General features: G+C 43.6%; 1 protein-coding gene across 6 annotated transcripts in view; it reads left to right on the top strand.

Annotated features, from left to right (window-relative positions):
* Nucleotides 1-19,435, top strand: part of LOC137373626 (tandem C2 domains nuclear protein) — a 79,806-nt gene extending 60,371 nt beyond the window's left edge. For all 6 annotated transcript variants that reach the window (XM_068038685.1, XM_068038684.1, XM_068038688.1 and 3 more), the window contains exon 13: nucleotides 17,558-19,435. In XM_068038685.1, coding sequence (XP_067894786.1) covers nucleotides 17,558-17,665 — 108 coding nt within the window. In that variant the 3' untranslated portion in view covers nucleotides 17,666-19,435. The remainder of the gene's footprint in view (nucleotides 1-17,557) is intronic.
* Nucleotides 19,436-19,953: the final 518 nt, after the last annotated feature.

Below are 19,953 nucleotides of genomic sequence, written 5' to 3'. Positions count from 1 at the left end.
GAATTCCTGAATTTCAATTATTTTACATCTACACATTTAATTTCCCCAAAACTAAAATTGCCCTCTAAAATATTAATACAAGCCATGAACAAGATGATTGTAACAACAGCTAATTGGTCGGTGACCACAACAAGAGCTTCCGCCATGTGTATGCTTGCATTCCTGGCAGCTTCCACGACTTCTTCATCCTCCGACAGTCCAGGCTGCCTCAGTTCTTCACTCCAATCTACAAAGTGCATGGATGTATCCCAGGGACAAGAATGAATACATGGTTCCTCACCCCTATACAGGAGTCCCTGACAGAAGCACAGAGGCGATATAACCAATGCCACCTGCACAGTAGGACGACCATTGAGCCGGCCATTGGGCTTCTGAAGATATAATTCCAGTGGATGGTGCTCTCCAATACAAGGTTCTCGGTCATTGTAGTGGTCTGCTACGCTCTACATAACATGGCCCTCCAGAGAGGTGCCAACCTTGAGTACGGTGAAGCCCTGGAAAGAGACTGCTCACTGGGGGAGGAGCAGGAGGTAAGAGAGGAGGAGGAAGAGGAGGTAGAGGGAGGTGATGCTGAACAGAGAGGTTCCCCGTGCTGCATGACGAGGTGGCCTCCTCCTGCTACGCATCGGGAAGAGGACCTTCCTCCTCTCCCTCATGGTCTCCAACATTAGATTCAGGTTGGCATCAGTGAAGTGTGGGACAGTCCTGCCCCAGGTGCCATGCCTCCATCTCCCCTGTGACATCTCGCTTCCCTTTGGTGCTTTACAACCAACAGCCTCAGTGATGGCTGCCGTGGAGAGTCTAAATCAGTCCCACACTTCATCTGACCTGCTTCCATTTCTGCCCCCACTGGCTCTAATTGAACAGCAAACCTGTCTCTATACAAATTAAGGGATTACCCATGTGAAAATCTTGAATTTAATCAGCTGCCCACCGGAGGTGAGGTTCCGACCCAAAAACAAACCCGGCTCCTGTTTCCTGTCTCCATAGTGAAAATTCAGCCCTGTGATATCAGAAGTACTGTAGGAATGCTCTTTCATTCATTAAAGGTCAGAGTGCATCTGAACTCTAATGAGAAACAGAATTTGGGTTGAAGTATATGAATTCAACAAAAAAAAAACAGTTGGAGAAAAGGCTTGTCTTGTGGAGTATTGATCATCTTTTGGGAAAAAATTGCCTTTTCCCAACAGTTAAGAGTATGTGAGAAATATTTTAGCTTGACAAGGCTCTTATAACAAGCGATCATGCATCTAAATCCAAAAAGAGGTTGTGTTCTTTGTCCTGTGCAATATCTGAATCTTCGGCTACCCAAGAAATGGATGTTGGGACCTCTACTGTTTCGCATTTACATTAATAATCTGGATGCAGAAACTCAGTTGAAGCTGGTCAAATTCAGATAATAACCATAGTTGTGGATTGGTATTGGGGGGCGGTGGTAGGGATGCAGGGGAGGGCAGGCGAATCTGAAGAGGCATGAACTGGGTAAAATCTAGGTGACTTAGCAAGTGGCAGGTGGAATTCAGTCGGGACGAGGATAATGTATTGCAAGCTGAAAACAGAAACAGAGTGCCATTCACTGTGAATATTGTATAATAATGATGGATGCACATGCCACAATCAACAAATGGAAAAGGAATCAAAAGAAAACAAATTAGTAGAGTACAAATCAGTGGCTGTTATACTAAAACTGTACAGTCAGTTGGACAAATCGTGCCTGGAGTGCTAACTTCTTAAGTTTAGTCACAGAGAAACAAGGTCAATGTTTAAGCCACAGAGCCGGTGCAGAGAAACTGGTACATCTCTGGCACCAGGTAACTTAGGAGGAAAGATGGACCATTTTGGTCTCTTGGCTTTGAAAGGTGCTAAAGAAGATCTCAGAGGTACGGTAGAGATGGATCAGGAACATTACTCCAAGTTAAACTGTGGCATTAGAACTAGGTACAGGTTCAAATAGTTAGAAGCCATTCTATGAGTGATATCTGGCACCAGCAGAGTGACCAACACTTCAAAGAAACCTCTGGATCTGATCGTGGAGGCAAAAAATGCTGAAATAATTTTAAGAAACAGTTGGATGTTGTGATGGGGAAAACTTTGGGGTTTTGTTTTCTTAGGTGGATGAGGTAGGATGGGCTGAATACAAACATACGAATTAGGCCACTCGGCCCCTCGAGCCTGCTCCGCCATTCAATAAGATCATGGCTGATCTGATTGTAACTTCAACTCCACATTCCTGCCTACCCCCAATAACCTTTCACCCCCGTGCATATCACGAATCTATACACAGCTGCCTTAAAAATAATCAAAGACTCTGCTTCCACAGCCTTTTGAGGAAGAGAGTTCTAAAGACTCACAACCCTCTGAGAGAAAAGAATTCTCCTCATCTCTGTCTTAAATGGGCGACCCCTTATGTTTCAACAGTGACCCCTAATTCTAGATCCTCCCACAAGAGGAAATATCCTTTCCACATCCACCCTGTCAAGACCGCTCAGAATCAGCCTTCCTCATCCTTATTTACCTTGAGTTTATTGTTGCTCTGCAAGTTATCTGTATATTTTAAAAATGTGTCCCTTTTTTTCTGTTCTTTGCTTCAGACTATAAAAATGTTTAACAAGCTGAACTACAGCGCAGTGAGTTTAATAGTCTATATGATGTGCCACAGAGTACACAAGCTCAGCCTGTGGACATGGAGGGTACCGGGAGTACTGAGTCATTCATGGGCCACCCATGTGCCTCCTGGTAGCTGCCTTAGCCACACTGGCACAGTTCAACTGCAGGAGGTGTGAGGCCTAGGGAGAAAATATTTTACTGATAGTATTGAGTGCCTTGAACAAAAACCTCATATGGTGCCATTCCGCTGAGAGGGCTGGGGTTAACAATGCTAGTGATCGAGTTCAGCTCTGCATTGTGACACAACTGATTAAGGACTATATTAATTCCTCTAATTCAGGCCTTTTATTAAAGAAGAAAAGACAGTACTATTTTGCTGCTTATTCTATAGAAAATTGCAAATATCCAGGTTTTTTCCCTGCCACCCTAGTACTCTCCCCTCCCCTTTCTATTGACTCCAGTAGCCAGCTCATACCTCAGCCAAGGGCTACTTTTTTATGTGAGGCTATTCGTTAAATATCGGTATTAAAACTGGGTCTGGGTCTGTTCTAAAATAAAAACAGAAAGTGCTGGAAATACTCGGCAGGTCTGGCAGCATCTGTGGATAGAGAAACAGAGTTAATGGCCGGAATTTTATGGTGGATGGATGGGAGCCGGACTCCGATGTGAAAGTCGGTGGCGAACCTGCTTCCGCCTAGCCTGGGGATCCGTCCCGTACTCCTCAGGCGTTAATTGCCCCGAGGTGGGACTTCCATCCACTTGAGGGAGGAGGTCCCGCCTCAGAGAGCTGCCGGCCAATCAGCACCATCGGAAGCGATGGCCACTGCTGGGACTGCAGCCAAGCCGATGCCATGGATCGAGAAGGGAAGGTAAGTAGGGGCATGCTTCACCAAGGGGATCGATCCTTCCCTGGTGAGGCTGATCCTTTGGGGGGAGGGGGGGGGGTGTCTTGGGTCCTGGGGTTGCATTGGGAGGCAGGGGGGCCCTCATTAGGGCACCCTGTGCCCGACTGCCATGCCCTTACCCCTGGGATGCGGAAAGGCCGGCAGCTATCACTGGGCACCATCCAACCCGCTGGTGTAAAATTCCGGCCATGTTTCAGGTCTGTGATCTTTCATCAGAACTGGCAAAGGTCAGAAATGTAATAGGCTTTGAGAAAGGGAGGGGAGGGGGGTCGGGGTAGAAGAACAAAAGGGAAGGTGTGTGATAGGGCAGATGAGCAGGAGGGATTAAATGCCAAAGATGTCATGGAACAAAAGGCAAAGGGAGTAGTAATAGTTGTAGTAAAAGACAAAGCATTATAGAATCACAAAATCACAGAATCGTTGCAGTGCAGAAGGAGGCCATTTGGCCCATCATGTCCGTACTGGCTCTTAGAGAGAGCAATTCCCTCAGTTCCATTCCTCTGCCTTTTCCTCATAACCCTGCGCATTCTTCCTTTTCATATAACTGTCTAATTGCCTTTTGAATGCTTTAATTGAACCTGCCTCTGAAGTGATTTATGACTTTAACCCCTTATAGGGAGTAAGCCAAATCAAGCGTACATCCCCATGAATCTCCCTTAATTAAGTTCAAACCAGACAAATTCCTATCGACACTTACTTGGGTCCAAAGAACTTAACTAGTTTTCCCTCAAAGAAAGAAAACTAACAGAGAGTATTACCATCTTTCGGATAGCCTATTTTAAAAATAATTATGGCTTCATCATAAATATCCCAGATATTATAAGGGTCTGGGAAACTCTCTTCAATATGTATCTCTCCACTTAAAGAGACACAGAGAGGGAATTCTTGTAGTTGTATACAGAATGCTACAGAGACGATTTATTAACTTTTATATATTTATTAAAGAATTGAACATGCAATACACAAAAACCCTCATGTTTATACTGTTTCTAAACGATCATCTGACCTTTTAGTATATAGGTGTTCCCTTTCTATGTGTGTTTTTCCTGCTTTTAAAATCCATATATGGTAATATCATTAACTAACATCTCCACTTAATGTTTTTGTTGGAATTCCCCTGCTCTTGAAGTTGTGAACATTTATCTGGTCAAAATGTTTATAATTGGTTTTACTTGGCATCTGTTTTATTAAGTACCATTCCAGTTTATTATTTTATTATCTATAATTGCTTTTATGGTAGCTTGAACCATCTTTTGAGTCAATCTGTTTACTTTTTACCAACACACTCAATTACTTTTATTGCTACATCTTGCTGATGTCACGCAGGATGTTTCAATGTGTGTTTATCCTGCAATTCCCTGGCAATAGAAAACTTGAAATGGATTTTCCAACTTAAAAGGTATTTCTAGTTCACATTCTATTGCAATAGGGACCTTGGAAGGCCTTAACATTTTTAACTCTCTTAAAGGGGAATTTCAGTAAGTCTTGAAAACTGACCTTTTATTCAATCTTTAATTCTAAAAGTACAATATATTAACTATATCAAAATTCTACCTAATTAAGCCTTTAGACCTATGTTTCATCACACCTCCACCACGTTATCATTCCAGCCCTTAACCACTCACTGCGTGAAAAAAGTTTTTCCTCATGTCACTTTTGCTTCTCTTACCAAATACTTTAAATCTGTGCCCTCCCATTCTCGATCCTTTCAAGAAGTTTCTCTCTATCTACTCTGTCCAGACCCCTCATGATTTTGAATACCTCTATCGTCACCTCTCAGCCTTCTCTTCTCCAAGGAAAACAGTCCTAACTTCTCCAATCTGTCTTCATAACTGAAGTTCCTCATCCCTGGAACCATTCTTGTGAATCTTTTATGTACTTTCTCCAATGCCCTCACGTCTTTCCTAAAGTGCGGTGCCCAGAACTGGATGCAGTACTCCAGCTGAGGACAAACTACTGTTTTATACAAGTTCAACCTAACTTCCCTGTTCTTGTACTCTATGCCACTATTAATAAAGCCCAGGATACTGTGTGCTTTATTAACCGCTCTCTCAACCTGTCCTGCCATCTTCAATGACTTATGCACATATACACCTAGGTCCATCTGCTCCTGCACCCCCTTAAGAATTGTACCTTTTATTCTATATTGACTCTCCATGTTCTTCCTACCAAAATGAATCACTTCACATTTCTCTGCATTGAACTTCATCTGCCACCTGTCTACCCATTCTGCCAACTTATCTATGTCCTTTTGACGTTCTACACTATCATCATAGTTCACAATGCTTCCAAGTTTCGTATCATCTGCAGACATTGAAATTGTTCCCTGTACACCAACGTCTAGGTCATTAATATATATCAGGAAAAGCAAGGGTACCAACACTGATCCCTGGGGAACTCCACTACAAACCTTCCTCCAGCCTGAAAAACATCCACTACTCTTTTGTTTCCTGTCACTCAGACAATTCCGTATCCATGCATTGGAGGCAGTTCAGAGGAGGTTCATTAGATTGATTCCGGAGATGCGGGGCTTGTCTTATAAAGAGAGGTTGAGCAGTTTAGGCCTTTACTCTCTGGAGTTTAGAAGATTGAGAGGAGGTCTAATTGAGGTATATAAGATGATTAAAAGGATTGACAAAGTAGACATAGAGAGGATGTTTCCTCTTGTGGGGCAATCTAGAACGAGAGGTCATAGTTTTAGGATAAAGGGTAGCAGATTTAAAACAGAGATGAGGAGAAATTACTTCTCTCAAAGTGTTGTGAATCTGTGGAATTCACTACCCCAGTGTGCGGTGGATGCCAGGACATTGAGTAAATTTCAGGAGGAGATAGACAGATTTTTAATTCGTAAAGGGTTGAAGGGTTATGGACAACAGGCAGGAAAATGAAGTTGAGGCCGAGATGAGATCAGCCATGATCGTATTGAACGATGGAGCAGGCTCGAGGGGCTGAATTGCCTACTCCTGCTCCTAGTTCCTATGTTGTTATGTTGCTACTGTCCCTTTTATTCCATGAGCTATAACTTTGCTCACAAGTCTGTTGTGTTGCACTGTATCAAATGCCTTTTGAAAGTCCATGTACACCACATCAACAGCAATGACCTCATCAACCCGCTCTGTTACCTCCTCAAAAAAACTCCAGCAAGATGGTTAAACATAGTTTTCCCTTAAGAAATCCCTGCTGGCTTTCCTTAATTAACTTGCATTTGTCCATGTGACTATTGATTTTGTCCTTTAGTTAATGGCAGAATAATGAACAGTGATGTCTGAAAGCAAAACCATGAAAAACAATTTAAGACTGGCACATGGTAAAAAAAAATCAAAATGGCAGTCATAGTTTTAAGTTGTTGAACTCAATGTTGAGTCCAGAGGGCTGTAGAGTGCCTAATTGGAAGATGAGTTGCTGCTGTTCCTCGAGTTTGCGTTGATGTTCACGGGACACAGCAGCAGGCCAAGGGCAGAAATGTGGACACGAGAGCAGGGTTCTGAATTAAAATGATAAGCAACCAGAAGCTCAGGGTCATGCTTGTGGACTGAGCGGAGGTGTTCTGAACAGCGGTCACGCAATCGGTGTTTGGTCTCCCCGGTGTAGAGGCAACCGCATTGTGATCAGCAAATACAGTATGAAAGAAGTACAAGTAAATCGCTGCTTCACCTGGTAGGAGGGTTTGGGACCTTGGACGATGAAGGAGGAGGTAAAAGGTCAGGTAATACACCTCCTGCGACTGCATGGGAAGGTGCCATGGAAAGGGGACCAGGTGATCGAGGAGTGGACCAGGGTGTCACGGAGGGAACGATCCCTTTGGAATGCTGACAGGGGAGGGGAGGTGACAGAATTTGCAGAGGATGATCCTTTGGATGTGGAGGCTGGTGGGGTGGAAAGTGAGGACAAGGGGAACCCTGTCGCAGTTCTGGAAGGGATGAAAAAGGGTGAGGGCAGAAGTGCGGGAAATGGGTTGGACACGGCCGAGGGCCCTGTCAACCATAGTGGAGGGGAATCCTCGGTTGAGGAAAAAGCAAGACATATCAGAAGCACTAATTTGGAAGGTTGCATCATCAGAACAGATGCGACGGTGATGATGAAACTGGGAGAATGGAATGGAGTCTTTACTGGAGGCAAGCCATGAGGAAATGTAGTCGAGGTAGTTGTGGGAGTCAGTGGGCTTATAATGAATATTAGTAGACAGCCTATCCCAGAAATGGAGACAAAGATGTTGGGGAAGGGAAGGGAAGTGTCAGAGATGGACCATGTGAAGGTGAGAGAAGGTTGGAAATCGGAAACGAAGTTGATAAAGTTTTCTAGTTTGGGGCGAGAGTAGAAAATGACACCAATACAGTCATCAATGTACCAGAAAAAGAGTTGTGTGGGGGGGCCTGAGTAGGACTGGAACAAGGAATGTTAGACATTCCCCATAAAACGATAGGCATAACTAGAACCCAAGTGGGTACCCATAGCAACACCCTTTATTTGGAGGAAGTGAATGGAGTTGAAGGAGAAGTTGTTCAATGTGAGAACAAGTTCAGCCAGGTGGAGGAGGGTGATGGTGGAAGGGGACTGGTTGGAAGAGGCCTCTGTTCAAGGAAGGACCTGAGAGCCCTCAGTCCTTCCTGGAGGGGATGAGGTGTAGAGAGATTGGACGTCCATAGTGAAGAAGAGGTGGTTAGGGCCAGGAAACTGGAAATTGTCGAAATGATGTAGGGTGTCAGAAGAATCACGAATGTAGGTGGGAAGAGACTGGACTAGGGGAGAAAAAGTAGAGTCAAGATAAGAAGAAATAAGTTCAGTGGAGTAGGAACAGGCTGAAACAATGGGTCTACCAGGATAGTCCTGTTTGTGGATTTTAGGAAGGTTCTGTTTTGTCCTCCTCACTATCCTGGAATCCCTGAAATTTGGAGCAGCAACTTTTGCTGACTTATCCTGTCCTCTACTATGTTACATACTCTTCATAATTCAGGGACACTTGAGGCCATTGTAAGTCCTCAAGTCCTTTAGTTAATTTATATTTGCTGTGTTTGTCTCACAGTCACTGCACTTCAGATAATTTCTAGTATGTGAAACACCTTGAAACCTGCAGGGTAAGATAAGGCAGAAAAGGAAAGCTTATGTCCAACACCGAGAACTCAATACTACAGAAAGCCAAGAGCAGTATAGAAAGTGGAGGGGTGAAATCAAAAGGAAATTAGGAAAGCAAAGAAAGGGCATGAAAGAATATTGGCAAGTAAAATCAAGGTGAATCCAAAGATGTTTTATCAATACATTAAGAGTAAGAGGATAACTAAGGAGAGAATAGGGCCCATAAAAGACCAAAAAGATAATCTATGTGTAGGGGCGGAAGATGTTGGTATGGTTTTTAATGAATACTTTGCGTCTGTCTTCACAAAAGAGGGGGATGATGCAGATATTGTAGTTAAGGAGGAGGAGTGTGAAGTATTGGATGTGATAAGCTTAGGGAGAGAGGAGGTATTAATGGGATTAGCATCCTTGAAAGTTGATAAATCACCAAGGCCGGATGAAATGTACCCTAGGCTGTTAAAAGAAGCAAGAGAGGAAATAGCAGAAGGTCTGACCATCATTTTCCAGTCCTCATTGGATACAGGTGTAGTGCCGGAGGACTGGAGAACTGCTAACGTTGTACCTCTGTTTAAAAAGGGAGTGAGGGATAGACTGAATAATTACAGGCCAGTCAGTCTAACCTCAGTAGTGGGCAAATTATTGGAAACTATTCTGAGAGACAGGATAAACTGTCACTTAGAAAGGCACTGGTTAATCAAGGATAGTCAGCATGGATTTGTTAAGGGAAGATCTTGTTTGACCAACTTGATCGAATTTTTTGAAGAAATATCAAAGAAGATAGATAAGGGTAGTGCAGTTGATGTGGTCTACATGGATTTTAGCAAGGCTTTTGACAAGGTCCCACATGGCAGACTGGTTAAAAAGATAAAATCCCATGGGATCCAGGGAAATGCAGCAAGAGGGATACAAGATTGGCTCAGTGGCAGGAAACAAAGGGTAATCGTTGACGGGTGTTTTTGCGACTGGAGGGCTGTTTCCAGTCACGTTCTGCAGGGCTCCATACTAGGTCCCCTGCTTTCTGTGGTATATATTAACGATTTGGATGTAAATGTAGGGGGCTTGATCAAAAAGTTTGCAGATGACACAAAGATTGGCCGTGTGATAGATAGTGAGGACGATAGCTGTAGGTTGCAGGAAGATATTGAAGGTCTGGTCAGACGGGCAGAAAAGTGGCAAATGGAATTTACCCTTGAGAAGTGTGAGGTGATGCATTTGGGGAGGCCAAACAAGGCAAAGGAATACACGATTAATGGGAAAATACTGAAAAGTAGAGGAAATGAGGGACCTTGGAGTGAATATCCACAGATTTCTGAAGGTAGCAGGACAGGCCGATAAGGTGGTTACAAAGGCATATGGAATCCTTTCCTTTATTAGCCGAGTTATAGAATATAAGAGTAGGGAGGTTATGCTCGAACTGTATAACTCATTGGTTATGCCACAACTTGAGTACTGTGTGCAGTTCTGGTCACCTCGTTACAAGAAGAATGTAGTTGCACTAGAGAGGGTACAGAGGAGATTTACGAGGATGTTGCCAGGACTGGAAAAATGCAGCTGTGAGGAAAGATTGGATAGGCTGGGGTTGTTCTCCTTGGAACAGAGAAGGTTGAGGGGAGATCTGATTGAAATGTACAAAATTTTGAGGGGCCTGGTTTGAGTGGAGGTGAAGGGCCTATTCAATTTAGCAGAGAGGTCAGTGACTAGGGGGCATAGATTCAAAGTGATTGGTAGAAAAATTAGAGGGGAGATGAGGAAAAGATTTTTCACCCAGAGGGTGGTGATGGTCTGGAACTCACTGCCTGAAAGGATAGTTGAGGTAGAAACCCTGAACTCATTCAAAAGAAATGCCTGTGTGGAATTTGCAAGTTCTCCCTGTGTCTGCGTGGGTTTTCTCCGGGTGCTCCGGTTTCCTCCCACATGCCAAAAGACTTGCAGGTTGATAGGTAAATTGGCCATTATAAATTGCCCCTAGTATAGGTAGGTCGTAGGGAAATATAGGGACAGGTGGGGATGTGGTAGGAATATGGAATTAGTGTAGGATTAGTATAAATGGGTGGTTGATGGTCGGCACAGACTCGGTGGGCCGAAGGGCCTGTTTCAGTGCTGTATCTCTAAACTAAAACTAAATCTGGATATGCACCTCAAGTGCCGTAATCTGCCGGGCTATGGACCAAATGCTGGAAGGTGGGATTAGAATGGGTGGATCATTTTTTGTCCGGCACAGACACGATGAGCCAAGTGGCCTCTTCCTGTGCCTTAAATGTTCTATGATTTTCTCTGAAACATCTCTAAGATATGAAAGGACCTATATAAGGGCAATCAGTTTCTAATCCTATATTGCCTCAGAGACCACGGTAGCCATATCTTAGTCACATGACTAACTCACCCACCCAAAAGGAAACAAAAGCTATTGACACTGAAACTATTTTCATGGATTTCAGGTGAAGCCAGAGTTATGGCCAAGTTGTAAGGGGTGTGGGTGGTTCCCAATGTTCAACTTCCACCTGACTGCACCAAATGTTTTTGTTACAAGAGTTTTAACCCCTTTGTGTTTGATTTGTCAAATCAACAGACAGCATCAGGTTTTCTTGTAGAGTTTAAAATGGAAGATTAATTATTTATTGAGCAATGTTCATTTCGAAAGGGTTGCCACTGCACGCACACATGCACACACACACACACAAACAGGGATAGATAGAGAGGAAAAGGGGTACAGGGTTTGAAGTGAGGTAGGTTTTCGGGTTCATGGTAAACCTTCTTGGAGGTCAGTTTCCCTTTTAAAGTTGCAGGCCTGGGTTTTGTAGATTTCTCTGGTAGCTGAGTATTTAATCTAGAGAAGGGAGATCACTTTCAGTTCTTTGTGGCACAAGTTGAAGTATAGAATTCACAGCAGGACACCTTCTTTTACTTTTGCTGGATCTCTCCCAGCTCTCAGCTGGACAGGCTTTCGCGATGTTTGTCCTGGGTCTCTCTCTCTCTCCAGAGAGCCACTTTTAAAGTCAAAATGGTCTCACATCTTGCTTCTGTTCAGAGAGGTAGATTGCCCTCCTTGTGGTGAACCACAATGGCCCTGGATGTGGCTACTTCACACCTTCCTTGTTTCAGAAGAACCCATTCAATTCAAAAATGTCCCTTGATGGGTTCAGGATGGGTGTAATTGACACCTCTTCACTTAGAATGTATCCTTTAGTTCGTACCAGATAGTAAGGCAGTTTGAATATACAGGACCAGGTCTTTGACCTTTGGCGGCCATTTTTCCAGCACATTGTCCACTTTTTGAAGGAAAAGTTGATTTTTATAACTCTTCAGTTTGGGTTCTTGTATTTTCAATCGCTGCACTTCACATGAGTGTAACACCAGGAAAAAACCCCACCAGAAATCTCTATAAAATTGAGTGATCGCTTTGTTTAACCTTGAATATATCTCTCTTGTATAGAAGCCAGCAATCTAAACAAAGGATATAGATTGTATCTTTTGAGCTTTGAAAATCCAGAAACTTTGTAATTCTCTGTCTTGTAAAGTAAAATGAAAGGTATTCAGAATCAGTAATTTTGATTTACAATTCTTTAGGAAGCCAAAGTATGTGTGTGTGTGTGTGTGTTTGTGTGCTTATATATTGAATTTAAAAAAAAATTATTCATGGGATGTGAGCATCGCTGGCTATGCCAACATTTATTGCCTATCCTTAATTGCCCTTGAGAAGGTGGTTGTGAGCCACCTTCTTGAACCGCTGCAGTCCGTGTGGTGCAGGTACACCCACAGTGCTGTTAGGAAGGGTGTTCCAGGATTTTGACCCAGTGACAGTTAAGGAATGGTGATATAGTTCCAAGCCAGGATGGTGTGTGACTTGGAGGCAACTTGCAAATGGTGGTGTTCCCATGCTGCCCTTGTCCTTCCAGGTGGGAGAGGTCGCTGGTTTGGAAGCTGCTGTTGAAGGAGGCTTGGCGAGTTGTTGCAGTGCATCTTTTAGATGGTACACACTGCTGCCACTGTGCACTGGTGGTGGTGGGACTGAATGTTTAAAGTGGTGAATAGGGCACTGATAAGCAGACTGCTTTTTCTTGGATGCTTTTAAGGAATAGAATCATACAGCACAGAAAGGAGGCTATTCAGTCCATTGTGGCTGTGTTGGCTCTTTGCAAAAGACATTTAATTAGTCCCTGTCACCTGCTCTTTCCCCATAGCCCTGCAAATTTTTCCTTTTCAAGTATTTATCCAATTCCCTTTTAAAATTTACCATTGAATCTGCTTCCACACCCTTTCAAGCAGTGCATTCCAGATCATAACAACTCGCTGTGTTTAAAAATAAATCTCCTTATCTCTCCCCTGGTTCCTTTGTCACTTATCTTAAATCTGTACTCTCTGGTTACCAACCCTCCTGCCAGTGCAAACAGTTTCTCCCTATCTACTCCATCAAAACCACACATTAAAAATGTTGCATTATAAACTCTTGTTTGGTGATCTGCCTCTGTGAAGCCCATTCTAAAGCTTGCAGCTGGTGAATGCAGAGAGGAATTGAGGATCACATTGGTTGTTTTCTTCCTTGGTTTCTCCTCTCTCTGGGAAAATTGCAGGTCTCCCTTCTGTTTGTTGGAATTGTTGAAATGGGAACCAGCTGCAGGACTATTTCTGTTGGGTTGCACACTATTTTAATGTTCCAGCACCTTGTCACTAGTTGTACGTGTTTCTAAAATCAGGTTTATATTGTGCACCTGGCTCCTGAGCCATTGGTGCTTAAGTGGAGACCTGCGACTTCCGAGCAATGCTGCTTTCTGTTTCAGTTGACTGCTTCCACTGCTCCAGTTGTTAACAATAACAACTTGCATTTATATAGTGCCTGTAACATTGTAAAATGTACCAAGAAACTTCACAGCGGGCAGATAAGGAGGTAGTGGTGATTTTGCGATAGAAATGACTGTGAGACTATCAGCGCTTTCCCTTAATAGTCAGTAAATCAGACATCAACTTCCACTGACTATATTCACACAGTCCCATGTGGAAACCAGGAGGTTGCTGTGTAAGTTGTCCTACTCCTCCAGAATCTTTGCTACACCTGTATCTCGCTGAGTGATTCAGCATTGACATACATAGGAACATAGGAATATAGGAACAGGAGAAGGCCATTCAGCCCATTGAGCCTGCCCCGCCATTCAATTAGATCATGGCTGATCACCTACCTCAATGCCACTTTCCCGCACTATCTCCATACCCCTTGATGCCACTAATATCTAGATAGCTATCGATTTCTGTCTTGAACCTGGCTCAATGATTGAGCTTCCACAGCCCTCTGGGGTGGAGAATCCCAAAGATTCACCACTTTCTGAGTGAAGAAATTCCTCCTCATCTCAGCCTTAAATACACAGAAGGGTGTGAAGTTGCTGTACTTAGCATGATAGATATCCATTAAACACACCTGAAAAGGTTACGGCTTGTCCATTCCAGTCTAAGTGAATTTTTAATGGCATGATAAGTCTTAAATACTGCCAAACAACCTCTCAGCCATCAAAAATAAACAGTTACAACTGTGGAGTCTCACTCTGGCAGATTTTAATTATTGTTAGAGATTTTGAAAAAAATAAAGATGTAACTTAGTTTACTTTTTTCTTTCTGTCTTTATCTCTCTCACTCTCAATCTCATTGTTGTTTTACCCTCTTTATTTTGCATTCTGTAGATGATTTCACAATGAATTAAATAACCAAACTTCCTGGTTCAGACTCTGCATGAATCAGTAATGATTCTTCACTTTGATTGGTGAAGGAGATGCACAGTTGCTTGCGCTGTTAACACAGGTCCCCGATTCCCTGTCGAGGGCATTGCACTGCTTCATATTTCTAATTACTGCAACTTTCAGTGCATAGAACGTCTGTGGTCAAGTGGAAGTGTATTGAACTGTTAGGCACTGTACATTCACCGCTGATCCAGGCCATTAGGCCAGGTGACCAAAAGCTTGGCCAAAGAGGTAGGTTTTGTGGAGCTACTTAAAGGAAGAGCGAGAGGAAGAGAGGTTTAAGGTAGGAATTCTGGGGCTTAGGCAGCTGAAGGCACTGCCACAAAAGTGGAACAATGAGACCCTTTGGTTCCCATGGTTAAAAGAAAGAAAATCAAGGTTACAGTTTTCCGTTTAAATGGAAGCGAGACACAAAATGACTCGGAGTTCCCTTGCTTTAAGTTAGCTTAGTGGCTTCGGGCCCACGGCTGCCACTTCTCTCCAGCTGCTGCTGATTAACTAAAACCCCCTTGATGGGTTCTTCATGCCATTCTTCTTTTGGTGCTGTGTGTTGACAGTCGAGATTGCCAGTTGTCCTTCAGGGTGTCTCTGATAATATGAAATACTTCTGAAGATTGCATGCTCCTTGGTAATTTTTTTTGTCTGGGGAGAGTTCTATACCTGGTACATTACAGGTATTTGATTATAGAATTATTGCCAGTTGGGTTTGGAGGTGGGGAGAGCATAAAATCGGGTGGGATGGTGATGGGGGTTGGTGGGGTTGGGGGGGGAGGTCCCTGCCACCTCCCTGCCTCTGCCAAAAAATGGCCTGCCGCCAATTCAGGCCCTTAACTGGGAAATTAGCCGTGCGGTGGGCAGTCCTGTCGCCACAAGGGAAGCACGGCATGAAAAACCATGCAGGCTGCTTACTGGCTTTGGAGCAGGGGTCCCTTGTTAAAAGGCACAGTGCCTGAATGAGGGATCCGGCATCGGGAAGGGAAGGGGAGGGGGCCTGCTGAGCCAACCTCCCTGCTCTTGTTAGCAAAGCTCCTACACCAGTCCTCCCTCCGCAATCCCCACCCCACGAGACTCCTCCCCCCAACCTACCTGTGACCTGAATCCAGCGCAGCTCCAGGGCATTGGTTGGGTGCGCCATGGTGACGCTGCTCTGATTGGCTGGCAGCTCTCCAAGGGTGGGACTTCCATCGCCGGTATCCTCGATCCTGTGGAAGGGCCGTCACTGTCCACTTAAGTGCCTAATTGGCACTAGATTTGGCTGGGCTTCCACAGAAGAGGTGACGCGGGGTTCTCTGTCACTTTTTCCAGACTTCAAGATCTGCATTGCCAGCATAATGTCCCGGCCAGTATGTTTGTTTTCTCTTGGCAAACAACAAAAATACTGATCGGTAGTTGCCTAAGAGAATGCTGCTCGCAGAAATTGCGCAGTAAATCCAACTTAATCCATAACTGTCAGAAATCTGCCAAACACTCCTGTTTGCTTACATTTGTCAAAGAATTGAAAGATGAAGAGGCAGTTTGTGACAGGATGGTTGGATGTCAGGACTGGGAATGTTTTATTAGAAGAGTAGGTTATTACAGCAGGCTTGTATGTGGGGGACATGGCATGTGGAGAGGAAGCTATTGATGACACCCGTGAGTGTCAAACAGAGGAGGAGCTGGAGGGGGAAGGATGGCCTTGATGCGTGAGTTGAAGAAATCCATGTGCCCTTTCTTTTGATGTTGGATTGAAAATAGGAAAGTCAGTGAAAAGTGGTGGAGGGTTCAAGAAGCTCATCATCATCCAGAGGAGGAGCCTGGGGTTATCCTTCCCCTCCACTCACCCCTGCCTAATTCTGGAGCTTGGGAATATTTGAAGGCGAGGAGAAAGATACAGAATTGCTTTAGGTGATTGAGCTAGATCTGATGATCAACAGCCAGCTGTGTACCAATCACACTATCACTTGCAGTATGGATTCATTGATATAACAACGGGAATTGTCCCGAGGGCTAGAATCAGTGAAGGACTTGGATCTGTCAAAGGCAGCTTATGGATCAGGCCCAGAAAGACAACTGAAATATCATAGGGAATTTTAACCACAAAAAAATGGACTGGTGGGGTAGTGGAGGTGGGGGTGTGTGGAGGGGCTGTTAAAGTCTTAAGAATCAATCATGACCCAAACCCCCCTCCAATCCACCCACTTCCAGCTTTAACCGAGGAAGAAAGGTGGATGAGTGATCAACACTCCAAGGAGGTGGGTTGGCAGTTTAAATATTGAGGCTGCAAGCCTCATTGCTTTTTAACCTTTTAATTTAACTATGGACGGCCAGATTTCCTGAGCATGGGGACATCCCGACCAGCTGCAGGATCCTGCAGGCAAATACAGCGTGCCAGCCTGGGCAATCCCTGTGATAGGACACCACCCTCCCAACCCACTCCACGATGCTTCCAATACGCTTCTCAGGCCTCCAACCTCCCCCCAGGACCACAGGATCAGCAGCCTCTGCATCCCACCCCCGGGATCATCTCTCCCCTAGCCCATTGGGTGCAGACCTACCTTGTCCTGTGGCCTCCGGTGATATGTTCCTCATTTGACTGGATGCCAAGTCTGTCAATCAGGTGGCATCACACACACTGTGGAGTTAAAACTCCACAGCATGCACGGAATTCCTGACTTCCAGGTTCCCTGTGACATTTGGACACCCCCCCCCCCCCCCCACCCCAGCTCCTGACTGGTCAGATAAGTTAAAATTCAGGCTATAGTCGCTGTAAACATGAGCCTCAGTAATTTAAAAAAGCAATGTGTTTCATAATCTAACCCACTAACCCCAAAAACAGAAGGTGAGATAGGCCACCTGGTTCCTGTGCCCATGCCTCTACTGTTGAATTTACTTTAAGTAATGTTACCATAACAGTAGAGAGGCCAGTGAATTGTAAAATTCTTCTCTGCCATGCTCAGTCCTTACTGCCGGAAGGAGGCTATGCATGATGAGGAATGACATTAAGCAGAGAGGGAAAAAAATGCTCTAACTCCTCGTTGACCTTTAACCCTGAGTATCAGATCTATTAAAAAAAAAATGTTTTGTTACTGCTTTTTTTCAAAAAATCGTGTGGCTGGGGAAACTACAGCTGTTAAATCCAGGCCCAGAGCAGTTTAATAAGAATGGATATGCCTCGGTGATAATTCATTTGTTTAACTAATGTAAAGAGATCAGTTTAATTATGCATTGCCTGTATTTGAATGTGACCTGGATGCTTTTTGTTTTTAGGTGGGGATCGGATGGGACAGCAGTGGAGAGGCTTTGGAACAGTGGAAAGATATGAGTGCAAACCCAGAGAAAGTTGTTGTCAAATGGCACAACCTGAACCTCACCTGAGGTCACAGCAACGTGGCTGCGCTGCGCCTGTCCCAATCAGACTCAAATCGCAAAGGACTGGGACTGAACGATGAACTGTGTCTTAGTATCGCGTGTTTTATAAATAGATTCATGGGGAATTCTAGTATAATGTTGCATTCTTGGTTGTAAAACCTAGGACTTTGTTGGGTATGGAACACAAATGGCAAAAAAGAGCTTGTTGAAACACGTTATGGGACAGGGTATTTGAAATTGCCTTGTGATCTGTGAGGGTGATTTCCTAAGCCTTTGGAACTGTCTTACTGCCTTAGAATGTGCCCTAGACTGTATAATATACACAGTCCTCATATTTATCATTGTCTTCATTTTTGTAGCTTAGCTGACAGTCAATGATAGTTTCCTTCATTTATTATGCCAATTTAATAACAGTAGACAACAGTACTATCGGGATTCATCTCAGTTTATGTAATAGGGGACTGGGACTGTGTGTGTGTGTGTGTGTGTGTGTGTGTGTGTGTGTGTGTGTGTGTGTGTGTGTGTGTGTGTGTGTGTGTGTGTGTGTGTGTGTGTGTGTGTGTGTGTGTGTGTGTGTGTGTGTGTGTGTGTGTGTGTGTGTGTGTGTGTGTGTGTGTGTACACATTATAAATAATAGCTTTGAAAAAACAGCACTTTTATATAAGTTAGTAGAGGCCCTCAATTTGAGTCTTTCAGTTTTAAGCACAACTTGGGCATAAATTGCATAACCTGAGTATTCTGGAGACTGAAGCCTTGAAATGACTTTGAAATGAAGGATAAAAAGACTCACATGTTGAGGAGTAATCAGGTGTTTAATTTTACACTGATGCAATGTTTTCCGTGCAGTGGGATATCTAGACGGTGACTCCAAATAGAAAATGAAGTATTTAATCTGAGCAACACGATGCTCTCTGCTCTACTATTGAACACTGTTATAATCATTGTTCTATATGTAAAACAATGTGGACAATTTCTCTGAAAAACCAGGATAATCTTATTAGGGATATGAACATATTTTCTGCAAGCTGTTTTTGCCTATTAAATATCCCCTTCTGGTTAGATGTTGTCCATCTGAAGTGATGATTGATTTCTGCTGCTGATGTGAAAATGTTTCTGGATTAGTTAACCGTATCTCTGTCTTGTATCTTTATGTTTTAAGTTCAGGCTGCTACACACAATTTGATACTGGACTTCTCTAGCTGTTGGACGAGATAAATGAACTGAATAGCACATCTGGGCACACATATACATATGATTTCCATGCAGGTGCCTGTACATTTTTTGCTGCACCTTTTCTCCATGAATGTCAGTGTAACCCATGCAAGATATGTTGTCTTGGAATTGAACTGTATCTTTGGATGGTGTTTAGATATGCTGGGAAAGGGAGAGTTTTTGCTGCCCATTTCCTTACCCGCACCAAGCCCTGTTCACCCATTACCACTGTGCCTGCTGAAGTGTGGCTCCCGGTCTGGCAACGCTTCCGTTTGAAAATTCTCATCCTTGTTTTCAAATCTCTCCATGGCGTTACCCTTCTCTATCTCTGTAACTTCCTCCAGCCCCTACAACCCTCCGAGATAGTAGGTGGTGTATGGGTTAGGCATTAAACATGAAAGTTGTGTTAGAATTAATTCTTCTTGTAACTGACTAGAAGCTACGGACTGGCGACATTGCAATTTGTGCAATTTGCACTTTTGCAAGGTGCGTGCCCTTTAGGTGAAGAAATTTATTTTATTTGCAAATGTAATTGGTTTTTATTAAAAGTACTTCAATAAAGATGCTTTTAGTGCTGGATGGGTTTTTAAAATATAAGACACAGAATAAAACAGGTCACGTCTGACCCATCAGATTCTTCTGAGAGAAGTGACTAATTATGAGTAAAGACATACATGAAGATAACATTTTCCCTAACTATCTAATCTAACCCTGCATACCTGCAGGATATTGGTTTCTGATTACAGCCTGATTACACTCAGCACTAACCTCCTCCATTTCATAGATGTGAAGTCCATAGTTCCAGGAGCACGTAAATTAAGCTTCAAAGATTTTTTTCTTCATCTATTTTTGCATGTAATCTTCAGTCCTTTTCTCGTAAATGTTTAGTCATCGCTGTTTTAAAGAAGTTAATTAATTTTAGTGCTAATGGCCTTTGAGGGGAATCTATTCAGACTTGTTAATGTAGTATTCATCCTTTTAGTTCTGTAAATGTGTGCAACACTTATATAACTGGCCCATGTTTTTTCAAGCACCTCATCACTCTTAAAGACCTGGGTCATGTGCCTCCCTTCAATTTTCTT

The sequence above is a fragment of the Heterodontus francisci genome, chromosome 9, assembly GCF_036365525.1.
Source record: "Heterodontus francisci isolate sHetFra1 chromosome 9, sHetFra1.hap1, whole genome shotgun sequence".
Taxonomy (NCBI): domain Eukaryota; kingdom Metazoa; phylum Chordata; class Chondrichthyes; order Heterodontiformes; family Heterodontidae; genus Heterodontus; species Heterodontus francisci.
This window is presented reverse-complemented; position numbering and strand designations above follow the sequence as displayed.